General features: G+C 38.0%; 1 protein-coding gene across 3 annotated transcripts in view; it reads right to left on the bottom strand.

Moving 5' to 3' along the window:
* LOC124795031 overlaps positions 1-14099 on the bottom strand; it is a 237273-nt gene that overhangs the window by 135003 nt on the left and 88171 nt on the right. For all 3 annotated transcript variants that reach the window (XM_047258806.1, XM_047258807.1, XM_047258808.1), the window contains exon 3: positions 7113-7222. In XM_047258806.1, coding sequence (XP_047114762.1) covers positions 7113-7222 — 110 coding nt within the window. The remainder of the gene's footprint in view (positions 1-7112; positions 7223-14099) is intronic.

Here is a 14099-nt window from a genome sequence, read left to right as displayed (position 1 = left end):
TCTACAGACATGAGCCATCAGCTGAAAGGTTTGGGTACTGAAGTTTCACCTGTAAAAGTGAGAGGAGGCTTTTTGAATGTGGTTTAAAGGCATGCCGACCAAGTAAAAAGCAGAAAATCACACCTGGCATGAAAACCAAAAGACTGCAGTGGACTAAACAACATCAGGAGTGGACAAGTGAGGACTGGGCTAAGATACGTGCAATGATACGGTAAATTAAGTGGGTCTGATCTCTAAAGTTAGGAGTTTTGGCTTGATATTGTGATGTTTTATTGATAAAGAATAAATGCACATTTGAATTTTGGGACTGTTGAAGTCTCCTATGCAACTATTCCCAACTTTTCTAACTAGCAATTTTGTACACATGCTTCAGGTATACTTCAGTGATGAATCTATTCACAGTGATGGAAGCAAGCAGCCAGTATGTTCGGCAAAGACGTGGAGAACAGTTCAAAGCTAAGCATGTGTAGCAATGTATGAAGCATCCAACTTCCGTTATGGTCTGGAGTGTGATGTCTGCGAAAGGCTCTGGTAGATTACACACTGTTGAAGGGACAATGGGGCAAGAACAATATAAGGATATCCTTGAAAAGTAACTTTTTCCCCCAAATACATGAGTGGTTTCCTAATAAAGATGACATTTTTATGCATGATGGGGTAACTTGCCACAAAGGTAAAAATGTTTCCAAGAACTTGGAAAAAAAGCAATTAACAGTGTTGCCCTGGCCAGGGAATAGCCCTGATATGAACCCAATTGTAATTTATGGGCTATTGTGAAACAGAGACTAAGGAAATTTACAATATCCACCAAACAAGATCTCACGGAGAAACTAGAGGAAATCTGGTACCATGACAATGATATTAAAATGTCATGTCAAAAGTTAATAAAAACTATGCCAAACAGGATATAATCTTTACGTAGATGCAAATGTGTAATAAATGTAAAGTTTTGGAAAAAAAGATTTAGTCTAATATTCTGAACACATCTGTAGTAATGGAAGAAACCGTGGGGAGTAAAAATTGTTAAGGGAAATGTTGGCTTCACTACAGTAAGCAGGTTCGAACAGATGTAGGTTGTAATAGCTATGCAGAGATGAAGATGCTTGCACAGGATACACTAGCATTAAGAGCAGCATAAAATCAGTCATGACTAACTCAAGCGAAGGGCAGGGGACAAAAAGTCAGCTGTATACAGCTGCATGTGTGTTCATTTATGAACTTTCATCAGTTACAGGTCAGAAATATTTCAAACACACTCCTTGCACTGAACTGTATAATGTTTGTCGTGCTGAAGAACAGTATCTCATACTACCAATATTTTTTTTTTTTTTTTTAAATATGCAACAGTCTACTGAAGTATTTTAATACGCAGTTTGCGAGAAAGATTCTGTGTTACCAAAACGGCTTCCTGATTTGTGTGATTTTGTCAGTGTTAAGACACTGAGTTGTTGTATTTGGGCACAAATAAGAAGGGGTAGTGTAACATTTTCCCTTGTTCTTCCAACTTCTCGAGCATCACTTGAAGTTGACAAGAAGAGATTCCAATACTAAAGGATGAGTAAAAGATTAAAATATATGAGGAACATCAGGTTCAGAAGGATGTAGGTTGCAGTAGTTATTCAGGAACGAAGAGGCTTGCACAGGATAGAGTAGTGTGGAGAGCTGCATCAAACCAGTCTCCAGACCGAAGACCACAACAACAACAACAACAACAACAACAACAAGAGGAACATGCAACATGTCTCTTTACTGTGGACAAAATAATTTCTAAACCAATGACAAAAAGAATAACACAAACTATTTTACAGAAGGGGATATTATACACAATAAAATGACCTTAGAAGGTAATTCCCAATATGTCTTTAATATTGATCATCAGAGAAGGACCCTAAAAAGCAAGAAGCAGCCAATAGCATCCCCAGTTGTAAAAAATGTTTAGATACTTCTCCTCCATCTATTGTTGTACACTTTCTCTTGGGTTTACAAAAAAAGCACCTGTGAGGTTTTGTTTCTAAAAGAAACCTACAACTAGACAATATGACCCATTACTCGACTCAGTGAAACGTCAGTTACAAAGTTATTGTAATTGGCACGCAGCTGCAGCAGTATGTGACAAAGAATACTCTTAGAGTGAGGAAATGTGTTCTTCACTATAAATGGGGCCAATTTTAGCTCTCATAAGAAGAAAGGGTGGTTAAGCTGTTGGACAGGCTGTAAATAAATTTCAACAGCATATGAAAAACGAGATTTATTTCTTGGATAAAAATGAAGGCAATTAAAGCTCAAGACACAGAACATTTAGTAAAAAATGATGCAAATGTGTCTAAAGGAATAAAAGATTGTGTGGTGGTCAGAAGGAGCAACGATAATAAAACCTGAGATGTACAAAGACATTATATTGCACGCATGCGTGCAAGCACACACGCACGCACAAGTAAACAGTATTAAAAGCTATGCTATTCAACACTCCCACTCGTGTTGTTTCAGAGACACAATTGATGATGATTTACGACTAGTCTACAACTTTTCTTTTGATAGTGGTTTTGTGAATTTGTCTGCCAACTAACCTTCTAATTTAACGTAAGAGATAAGAACAGAACCCTCATTTATTTTTTCATAAGCATAATGGAGCTTTGTATCGATATGTTTCGTCCTTTTGAATGTTGCTTGTTTCTCATTACTTGAAATGCACTTTTGTTGTCCACAGAGAGTGGTGCTGGTTGCTCTATATTAACTCCAAGCCCCTGTAAGAATGTAGAAAGCCAGGTGATTTCAGCAATTTTTCCAGATGCTGCAACATACCGTCACAGATCTGGCAACACATTTTGCCCGCACGATGTCCATGTAATAGGTCCACCAGTCAGTACACTGACAAGTATCAAAATCTCTAGCAAAATCAACACCTGGTCACACAAGAAGTTTAAGTTTATTACCACTGTATATATAGCACCATTGTCTCTTGTACCCTGAAGATACTTTGGGCTGCATTTAACAGCAGTTCTACACTCATGTGCAGCATTGTTAAGGAAACAACTTGCTTGACTGGCAGAAAACATTATATCATGTCTTGTCACTGTGGCAGCAAAAATCAAACCACCTACAGCCTCATGAAATAGAACATTTTCCATAGATTCTTATCATCATTTACTGTGTACTGTCCTAAATGCAAGTTTAAACTGCAATCAGTGAGTGTTGTGTATGACTTGCAGTTATTTATGCTCAATTTTACTAAGGGGCAACTAATTGCTGCCCTCTTAGCAGATAAACAGTTCTTTACTTTCACTGTCTTGCTTGATTGCCAATCCTACATAGTGAGTGAGTTTGTCAGCCACAATTTCAAAATGAGTTTTGATTTCTTCAAGTATTTTATTTATAGTTGCTATGGATTTACTTATAATTAATGCATTTATATAGAAAAAAAGCCAAAAATACTTTTTGGCCATCAACTTGAGCATGAAACACAGTCATCTGAATTAAGCTATTTGAAATTTAAAAAAATTAATAAACTGAACAAATTTTTGATTTCAGCACCGAGGAGTCTGCTTCAGTCCATAAAGGCTTTTGTTTAATTTGCAAACTAAATTTGCGTTTTCACTAATGAAACCTTCAGGCTGTTTCATGAATAAATCATCTCGCAAATCACCATTGAGAAAAGCGGTTTCCACAACAAACTGCTTCCTGTCCATATCATACAATCCTGCCAAAGCCAAAGAATACAAGTTAATTCATACTGAACAACAGGGGAAAAAGTTTCTCCATAATCAAGTCCATATTTCTGAGAATACCCTTCTGCAAATATTCTAGATTTATACCTCATTAAGCTACCATCTGGTTTACATTTCATTTTGTGAATCCACCTACAATCAAGTCTGGCAATCTGGAGATAGATCCACTAAATTCTGGGTCTTATTTATCAACAATGAAGACATTTCATCTTTCATTACTGTGCACCACTTCTCAGAGTTTCCAGATGTCATCACCTCCCTGACAATGTGCAGCTCGTCAAATACTGCTGCATAAGCCATGAAAGTTTAGAAACAAACTGGAGGGCAAAGTTCATAACAATTTCTTTGAACCATCCCTAACTGACCCACCTCTCAGTAGCACAGAGTCCTTGATCTTGCAGAAAATCCTCTTCATTTTGAAAAGGTCATTGAACTTCTTTTCCCTCTGCTTCCGTCAGGAGCTTGCACTCATATATAATGTTGTTTGGCCTGAGTTCTGTAGGACACATTTTAACATTTCCATTGAAAACCAAGCCTCGTGAAACAGTTTTCTTCTTTGTTACCCGACCATACAGCCTATAATTGTTACTGTAACCATTGTAAGCAACCATTACCATCATCCTCAATTTACTTTGAAATTTGGATCATAACCATTTGGGAGTAGGCATAAAACATTCCGCACTAGCTCTCCTCATATACTTTAATGTTGTTTTCTCTTAAGGCACCTCATTACAATTAGGCTTTCACGAACAGTGATGCAGTGTATACACTGTCATCTTGACCAGAATCAAGATGCATTCTGTGAGCACTTTCCACTACCGATCTGATTTCATGTTCAACTTTACCATTCTGCTCTGTTGTGTATGCTTTCATGGACAATACCAGTCTCCTTGAGATGAATGAAGTTGATCATTATCAAATTCTGTCCCATTAGCAGTCCCAATAACTTTAAGCTTATTCCTTGATTGCCATCCCACCAACTGTTGAAACTCTATGAACACATAAGTGGTGTCACTTATGTTCTTATGAAAGAACACAAACCTATATGAAATACTGTCATCTTCCAAAATAACAAAATGGTTAGCACCATATAACTATGTGTATAGCATCCTTCCACATACATAAGCATGAATAAATTCTCCTGGACCACAGGCACGAGTCTGAAAACTTGATCGAAATCCCTTCCTATGCAGTTTACTATACTGACATAAGAAGTACTTACTTAAAGCATTTGATTTTATTTCTGGAATAAAAACCACGGTCAGCCATTTTCTTCAAATTCTCGTGTCCCAATCTCAAATTTTCTTGCTTGTTCCACATTTTCCCCATACAAAATAACACTCTGTAACATTGATTTTCTGTTTTTAAATCACTCGCCACTAGCCTCTCTCTAAATACCTCAATCTTATTACTGTTGCATGTGGCTTCTAAACTTTTACTAGCTACTGTTCCTACTGAAAAGATATTTTTATTTTTTCAGACCAAATACATACTATGTCTCCCCCAGTGGACAAGGTTCCCATACACTATTTACTAGTGCATTTAACTTCACTGGTCCAATACCATCGCACAGACAACTGAATTATCTCCAATGTGAACAGGAATTTCGAACTTCCCCTACTGGTTTAAGAATTAAAAACCATTCCTTGTGTGAGGTCACATGTTTTGATGCAGTGCTATCAGCAAACCAAACATTATCACAATTTGTAGCCAAATATTCCTGATTCTGCACCCACAACTTGATGTTTGGGTCTTGACTTTCTCTTGACAATTTTGTCATTCTTTACTTATACTCAGTCTTATAATGACTTTTCTTATGACAATAACAGTACTCAATACTCTTTTTGTTCGCTTAAATTACTTTGGAAACATTGACCCTGACCTTGGTCCCTTTTGTGGCTACCACCTAGAGCTGCAAATGCTGCTATTTCTTCAATCTGTGACAAACATTTCTCTTCTTTCAGTGACCTTGCTGTTAAATTGCCATAAGTCTGCCTGCTTTCGTCACCCAAGTCCCAAGCTGTAACAAATTAATCATATTTTGATGGAAGTCCACCTAAAATTTTGGCAATCTTGTCTACTATTCACCAACACCTGCAAGAGGCTGTGCTAATGTTATGTTGTGCAATAGCATGACAGGACAACATCTTATATTTGAAGAATTATTGTTTCAACACTCGCTGCTCATGAATTGTCTTAAATCAATTCCACATACCATTTGTTGTAGCACACGGCATGACAGTTCCATACCAGACAAAATAAAAGGCATTGTTTTTGCATTAAACTCATCCCACAAGTAGTTCTGTGCATCTGTACCTTCAATCGGCCTTACTTTACTTCCGTGAACAATGTCTAGCAATTTCTCAGTTCAAAAGGTACATTCTACTTGATACTTCCATAGCTAAAAAGTAACTCCATGAAATTTTTGGAGACTGAAAAGCTTTGTTCATTCCATCTCTTACCCTTTCATTTTCTAAGTAAAACCCTCAATATAACTGAACGCACTCTGGAGCCTTGATTGACGTGAAGAAAATAAAAACTTCTATAGTAAATTAACACATTTTCTCTGGGCTCATAGCCTGTTGGACAGGCTGTGATTAAATTAAAACTGTATAGGTTGACTGAAATTTATTTCTTGGATAGAAACAAAGGCACTGATCACTGAATGGCAACTAATGTACTTGTATCCTTACTTTCCAAATCAACCCCAACTGACTCTCATACTCTTGTGGACACAGTGGAACAATCTATCAAATTTAAAAATTTTTGCCATAACTTCTTTCTATTTGCTTTAAATGTTTGCCGAACCTCTGCTCTATCTATCTGAAAGGCTGCTAGGTTCATTTCTGATGGTCAAGACTTGAACCTTTCCTGTCTCACCCATCTGTCCCAGACTGCAGAACAACAGTCATCAATTCACTGTAAGACCCCGTCTCTTTTGTTTTCCTCAGGTATGTCAGATGGGTGAATCAGGGGGTGGTGGATCACGTTTGTAATGATTCATCCAGTTCTGTAAAGTGTGTCTGTGATCTTCACATGACTCTAAAGCATCCAGTTTGCTGTGCTGAGTAGTTATTTTGACAGCTTCCTTTTACAGACTATCTCTGTAGTAGGTAGAAATAACAACAAAGAACTTAAACTGATGAAAGTTTCTACTCAAATTTACAGTCTAAAATAGTTTGGAAGACACTGATGCATTTTGAAAAGAAAATTAGTAAAACACACAGAAAATATGGTGGTCTTATCATGTTTCACAAACTCAAGACAAATAGCCATGTGCTATCCAGCTTTTGTGATGATGCAAAACCACATTACATAGTCTGGTTTTTTAACTGCTTTACAAAATGGTAAACAAACATCGCCACCTTATAATAAGAATTTACGTACTTCATCTGAAAATGTGTCTGAAACTACTGCACCAAGCCTCTGTAACTGATCTTTGACTCCCATAGATCTGTTATCACCACCAGACCGCACTTCCACATATGCAATGACATCTGAAACAAGAAAACAAAAAGGATCATTTATCAAATTACATACATATATACACATACAATACTAATAATGCTTGAAAACTTGAACCGTTGTTAATATACAGGGTGCCTATAACTAAAGTTCCAGTTTTAAAATGGTGTAGAAAGAAAACCTCTGCTCAGAATGAAGCCAGGTTTGAACAGCATATTCTTAACGCAAAGGAGAAGTCTTTGGGGGGAAAAAAATGAAAATTTTACCATGAGATGGCAGTGTAAGTGTCTTAATGTAAATGGGGCCAATTACAAATGACACATGAATTACAATATGACAGCTATGGTTTGAATTTCACATTACACCATCCATGCCGTGCATGACTGCACAAATTTAGCAGCAACCAGTTATAGCACTGTTACGTAAGCCCATCCACCAAGGTCATATCACATCAGGTGGAAAACTCAGTTTTTAATTGTCGTGAGGCCAAAAACAGCAAAAAAGCAAAATGACATCAGTCTTTCATGGTCCTGGGACCAAAAACTGCATAAAAAGCAAATTAACATTGGTTTCTAATTGTCATGAGATTGGCGCAAGATACATTCAGTACGCTGTTCGCTATTTTCTGCCCCAAGTTGAAACTGAGAAACAGCATGTTCCACTACAGATCAGAGTGTCTCAGGGGTTACATTCAGGATACAATGTGCAATGCATGCCATCAACTCAGCTACACTCACAGTGGAGCACTAAACCATTCTAGAGCAAACACTTTGTTTACTGGCAGGTTAGCAGGAAACAACTACTGAACACAGGTGATTTTATATGGATAGCAATGCAGGATGTTTCATAGCATTTTATGCACTGTGCTCACAGGCATGTCCAATGTTCGGGCAATTCCCTTTTCCTATACACTGCACATTTGCACACCACTGCTCGACCCTGTCCTGCAATGCTGTGGCCACATCTTCTACAGATGTTGGATCAATTGCTTTCCTCCTCCTGCCACACTTCACTTCAAAAGAACCTGCCTTTTCGAATCTTGACCCATGTTTTAATTCTGATGGCTAGTTTGAATCCAAATTAAATTTCATGTGCATCAGTTTGTAATTAGGTTTTGGATTTTTCTGCTGAACTGGGAAGGAACTGGAAGAGTGGGGGAGGGGGGTCAATGACACTGGGCAGTCCACAATGTCTTACACACTTTTGTAAGTACAGTGGAATCTCACTTAATGAGCACCTCACATAATGTGAAGGAAAAAAAAAAAAAATCACTCCACAAGTGATGTTTCGCATAGTGAGTGACAACAATTTAGTGCGACGTCACCAGCCACTCGCATGTGGCAGGGGAAACGTTCAACAATATGAATACCTTTCATTGTCGGCAGCAGCATATGAACGATGTCTTTAGTACATACTGCAGACTGGGTTTAGCACCCTTTTGCTCAGCTTGTGAGCACACATTTTTCTAAACTTGTATTCACACAGTGTATTTTTGTGTGCAAATTTTCTATAAACTACCATAAGAGAAAGAAAATTACCTTAGAAATGAAACATAAAATTATTGAAAAAACACAAACATGGTGTGAGTGTTGTTAATTTAGCATGCACATACAATCGGTCTACAACTATTTGCACTATCCTCAAGAACAAGGACAGGAATAAGGAGATATACGCTTCAAAGGGAGTGACAAGAGTATCTAAACAATGGTTTCATATTCCTGGTTCACAGGAGAGTTTCTGTAAAGTTTGGAAGGTAGGAGACGAGGTACTGACAGAAGTAAAGCTGTGAGGACTGGGCGTGAGTCATGCTTGGGTAACTCAGTTGGTAGAGCACTTGCCCGCGAAAGGCAAAGGTCCCGAGTTCGAGTCTCGGCCTGGCACACAGTTTTAATCTGCCCGGAAGTTTCATTCTAGACGATGTCGAAAGGTTGTTTCTTATATGGCTAAATTAAAAGCAATTGCAAGGTGACACTATTAATGAGAACATTATTTGCAAGAAAGCAAAAATGATTTTCACCAACCCTGTTAAGACGACACCAGGATCATCAGTGGCTGAAGCAGTGATTAAGGGAAGGTATGCATGGTTTGAGAACTTTAAGGGAAGAACCGGCCCCCACAGCATTGGAGGCATGGTGAAGCAGCCAGCTCCAACACAAAGGCAGCACAGAACTTCGTCAGCAACTTCCAGCTGCTCATAGATTCCAACCAAGGGTTATCTGCAGCAACGGATTTTTGATTGTGGTAAGATGGGTCTGTTCTGGAAAAAGAAAGTGAAGTGTACCCTTACTGAAGCAGAAAAGAATGCAATGCCCAGTCACAAGCCAATGAAAGGGCGTCTCACACTGCTATTCTGTGCAAATGCAAGCTGAAATTTGCTTGTTTACCATTTAGAAACTCTATGAGCCTTCAAGATGTCCAGAACAGCAGGTTAAATGTGATACAGATGTCTAGCAACAAGGCTAGGGTGACACATGATCGTTTTTGTGAATGGATCAATGAACTGTTTGATCCTCCGGTGAAAAAATATTTCCTTGAGATGAATCTGTCACTGCATGTCTTGCTTGTTATGGACAACGCTCCTACCCATTCTCCAGGCCTACAAGACCACCTCCTTGAAGAATTTCAATTCATTAAAATCCTATTTCTGCCTCCCAACACCACTCCATTACTAGTAGATTATTTCTAACTTTAAGAAGCTCGACACTAAAGCACTCTTCAAACACTGCTTTGAGTTGACTGGAGCTACCAATCTCTCTCTCAGACACACATTGTTGTCTGTGCCGAGATGATTGAAAAGGTGTAGGAAGGTGTTACCAAGTCAACTCCCTTCTGCTTGGAAGAAACTTTGGTCAGAGTGCATTGTTGAATAACTCTGAGGCATATGAGTCACGAGTCAGTACCTGTGGAGCCTGTAGCCAATGAGATTGTGCCTTTGGCCAAGAGCATGAGACTAGAAGTGGATAACAATGATATTGATGACCTTGCGGAAAATCACAGACAAGAAATGACCACTGAAGAGCTTATGGAGTCGCAGTGTGTTTCACAGCAGCAACTCATGCTGTGGAGTTCTTCAGAGGAGGAAGAGGTGGTAACAGCAAAGCAGCAATATTCTGGTACAATAAGAAAAATGTTGAAAGTATGGGAATCATTTGCATTATACATTGAAAATCATCACCCCCATAAAGCAGTGGATACAACCGCTTCGAAGTTATTTGACGATAATACTGTGCCACATTTTCGCAAAGTGTTGAAGCATTGACAGAAACAAATGACCATAGACAGGTTCCTAGTAAAAGAATTAGTTACGTATCATGGATAATACAATATAATACTGTATGCCTCCTTCCTTCAGGCAAAAAGGAATATAAACATCTCAAAAATGAGATCGACAGGAAGTGCAAAATGGCTAAGCAGGCATGGCTAGAGGACAAATATGAGGATGTAGAGGCTTATCTCACTAGGGGTAAGATAGATACTGCCTACAGGAAAATTAAAGAGACCTTTGGAGAAAAGAGAGCCACTTGTATGAATATCAAGAGCTCAGATGGAAACCCAGTTCTAAGCAAGGAAGGAGTATATAGAGGGTCTATACAAGGGCAATTTACTTGAGGACAATATTTATGGAAACGGAAGAGGATGTAGATGAAGACGAAATGGGAGATACGATACTGCGTGAAGAGTTTGACAGAGCACTGAAAGACCTGAGTCGAAACAAGGCCCCGGGAGTAGACAACATTCCATTAGAACTATTGGCAGCCTTGGGAGAGCCAGTCCTGACAAAACTTTACCATCTGGTGAGCAAGATGTATGAGACAGGCGAAATACTCTCAGACTTCAAGAAGAATATAATAATTCCAATCCCAAAGAAAGCAGGTGTTGACAGATGCGAAAATTACCAAACTATCAGTTTAATAAGCCACAGCTGCAAAATATTAACGCAAATTCTTTACAGACGAACGGAAAAACTGGTAGAAGCCGACCTCGGGGAAGATCAGTTTGGATTCCGTAGAAATGTTGGAACACATGAGGCAATACTGACCCTACGACTTATCTTAGAAGAAAGATTAAGGAAAGGCAAACCTACGTTTCTAGCATTTGTGGACTTAGGGAAAGCTTCTGACAATGTTGACTGGAATACTCTCTTTCAAATTCTAAAGGTGGCAGGGGTAAAATACAGGGAGCGAAAGGCTATTTACAATTTGTACAGAAACCAGATGGCAGTTATGAGAGTAGAGGGGCACGAAAGGGAAGCAGTGGTTGGGAAGGGAGTGAGACAGGGTTGTAGCCTCTCCCCGATGTTATTCAATCTGTATATTGAGCAAGCAGTAAAGGAAACAAAAGAAAAATTTGGATTAGGTATTAAAATCCAGGGAGAAGAAATAAAAACTTTGAGGTTTGCCGATGACATTGTAATTCTGTCAGAGACAGCAAAGGACTTGGAAGAGCAGTTGAACGGAATGGATAGTATCTTGAAAGGAGGATATAAGATGAACATCAGGAAATGAGACACTTAAAGTAGTAAAGGAGTTTTGCTATTTGGGGAGCAAAATAACTGATGATGGCAGAAGTAGAGGGGATATAAAATGTAGACTGGCAATGGCAAGGAAAGTGTTTATGAAGAAGAGAAATTTGTTAACATTGAGTATAGATTTAAGTGTCAGGAAGTCTTTTCTGAAAGTATTTGTATGGAGTGTAGCCATGTATGGAAGTGAACCATGGACAATAAATAGTTTAGGCAAGAAGAGAATAGAAGCTTTCAAAATGTGGTGCTACAGAAGACTGTTTAAGATTAGGTGGGTAGATCATGTAACTAATGAGGAGGTATTGAATAGGATTGGGGAGAAGAGAAGTTTGTGGCACAACTTGACTAGAAGAAGGGATCAGTTGGTAGAACATGGCCTGAGGCATCAAGGGATCACAAATTTAGCATTGGGGGGCAGCGTGGAGGGTCAGAATCGTAGAGGGAGACCAAGAGATGAATACACTAAGCAGATTCAGAAGGATGTAGGTTGCTGTAGGTACTGGGAGATGAAGGAGCTTGCACAAGATAGAGTAGCATGGAGAGCTGCATCAAACCAGTCTCAGGACTGAAGACCACCACAACAACAACAACAACAACAACAACAACAATACTTTATGTAAAATTTTCTTTGAATGAATGGCATGAATATGACAAAACTACTACTTTTTCTGCATGGAATACATTATTGTTTTTTTACATTAATTTATACGGGATAAATTGTTTCACTTAACTAGTGTTTCCACTATGAGTAAGATTCTGGAATGAATTATTCTCACTATGCAAGGTTCCACTGTAAATTGTCATTTCTAGGGAAAATCTCATGAAATTACATTAAGATGCACTATTGGCACTGGCCTCACATTTTCCTTCCAAACTCTCTCTACCAACTATCCTAAATATGAGAAAGAAGTAAGGTAGTGTTACTGTTAATTAGAATTTTAATTAGTTACAAAAAAAAGTAACAAGGTCAAAATGTGGTAAACTTGAACCTTTTCATAAATGTATCTGTAACAAGCCCTGAAAGTCACATTTATCAACTGTTGATAAGTTAAACTGTTTAATGAATAATCAAATTAATTCACCATAAAGCAACTCTGTACAGAGCTTCAAAATCAGATGAACAATGAAGTTAGTTTATATGTGCATCATGACAATAAAAATGGAAAACTACATCAACTTCTTACTTATTTAAATATTCAATGCCCTTCTCTTTATGGATACTGGCAACTCAGTAACAGCTGTTCACAAAATATTTATTTATAGTATATGCCTTCATTTCATACTTGCATCAAGTTTTTTAAAATTGCTATGCAGAAGGAGGTAAGGTTACCAAACTTTTATCAATTTACCAAAATTTTCAAAAAATTCACCATATGTAGTCAGTCATAAATATATGTACAATCAGGTAAGTGATTTCTTCTACAATCTGAATTTTATACAGAAGATAATCACAATCAGTAGTACCGAACCCAAAATTAAAATCATCAGGTAGCCCAAATAGTAAGAAAATTAACAAAACCAACATTATGTGGCAATGTAGGTATAAAAAAATTGGCACTTTCTCTGTAGGCCTACTAAGTATAAGTCATTTTTATTACATGCAGTGAAACTGAAGGCCAGACCAGACTCTGAATATGAAGACACATTTAGCGCCTCCAATGCTGAAACTTTTAACATAATCAAATGCTGCCAAGAGACTGTGTGTTGTTACAAGATAAGCTCACAGCAGCTTCTTGTCAACCAATAAGACTATAAAGATTTGTCAATTACTCCAAAACTTAATTGAAAGATGATTGTTTCATTTCAGATAAATGTTTAATTTCCTGCTGGTACTGAAATCATTATAGAAAACAAGCTCAGAATAGACAAGAAATCGAGAAGAAAATTGGACATGGCTTATCAAAGAAAAGATCTTGGCATTTGATTGGAGTCAGTCAGTGAAATTATGCAAAATCCAAATGTGGATGGCAGGATAGGGATTTGAGCTCTGCTCCTCCTGTAGATCGATCCAGTGCCTCAGTCACTGCATCATCTTTCAAGGTCACAATTAACTACAGACAATTACTCTAAACTTCCAGTCCCACTGTAAATCTGTTAGTATGTTATTGAGCAACCTCAACAGAATGGATACGAGGTAACTGTAATGAAAAATGTTGAAATCTGAACATTCTCAATACAATGAAAATTATCCCAATCCTCCTTACTCCAGTATCTGCAGATGTATTGTGAGGTATGGGAAAGATCCTACATGATTCAATAACTGGGTTTGACAGTTGCTATGAAAGCAGACAGCCTGATCATACATTTAAGTGAAGCTGTACAACATCAAAATGAGCATAAGAAGAGTAAACAATTAATTCAACAGTAAAATTTTTTTCAACCAAACT

Source organism: Schistocerca piceifrons, chromosome 4, assembly GCF_021461385.2.
Source record: "Schistocerca piceifrons isolate TAMUIC-IGC-003096 chromosome 4, iqSchPice1.1, whole genome shotgun sequence".
Classification (NCBI taxonomy): Eukaryota; Metazoa; Arthropoda; class Insecta; order Orthoptera; family Acrididae; genus Schistocerca; species Schistocerca piceifrons.
This window is presented reverse-complemented; position numbering and strand designations above follow the sequence as displayed.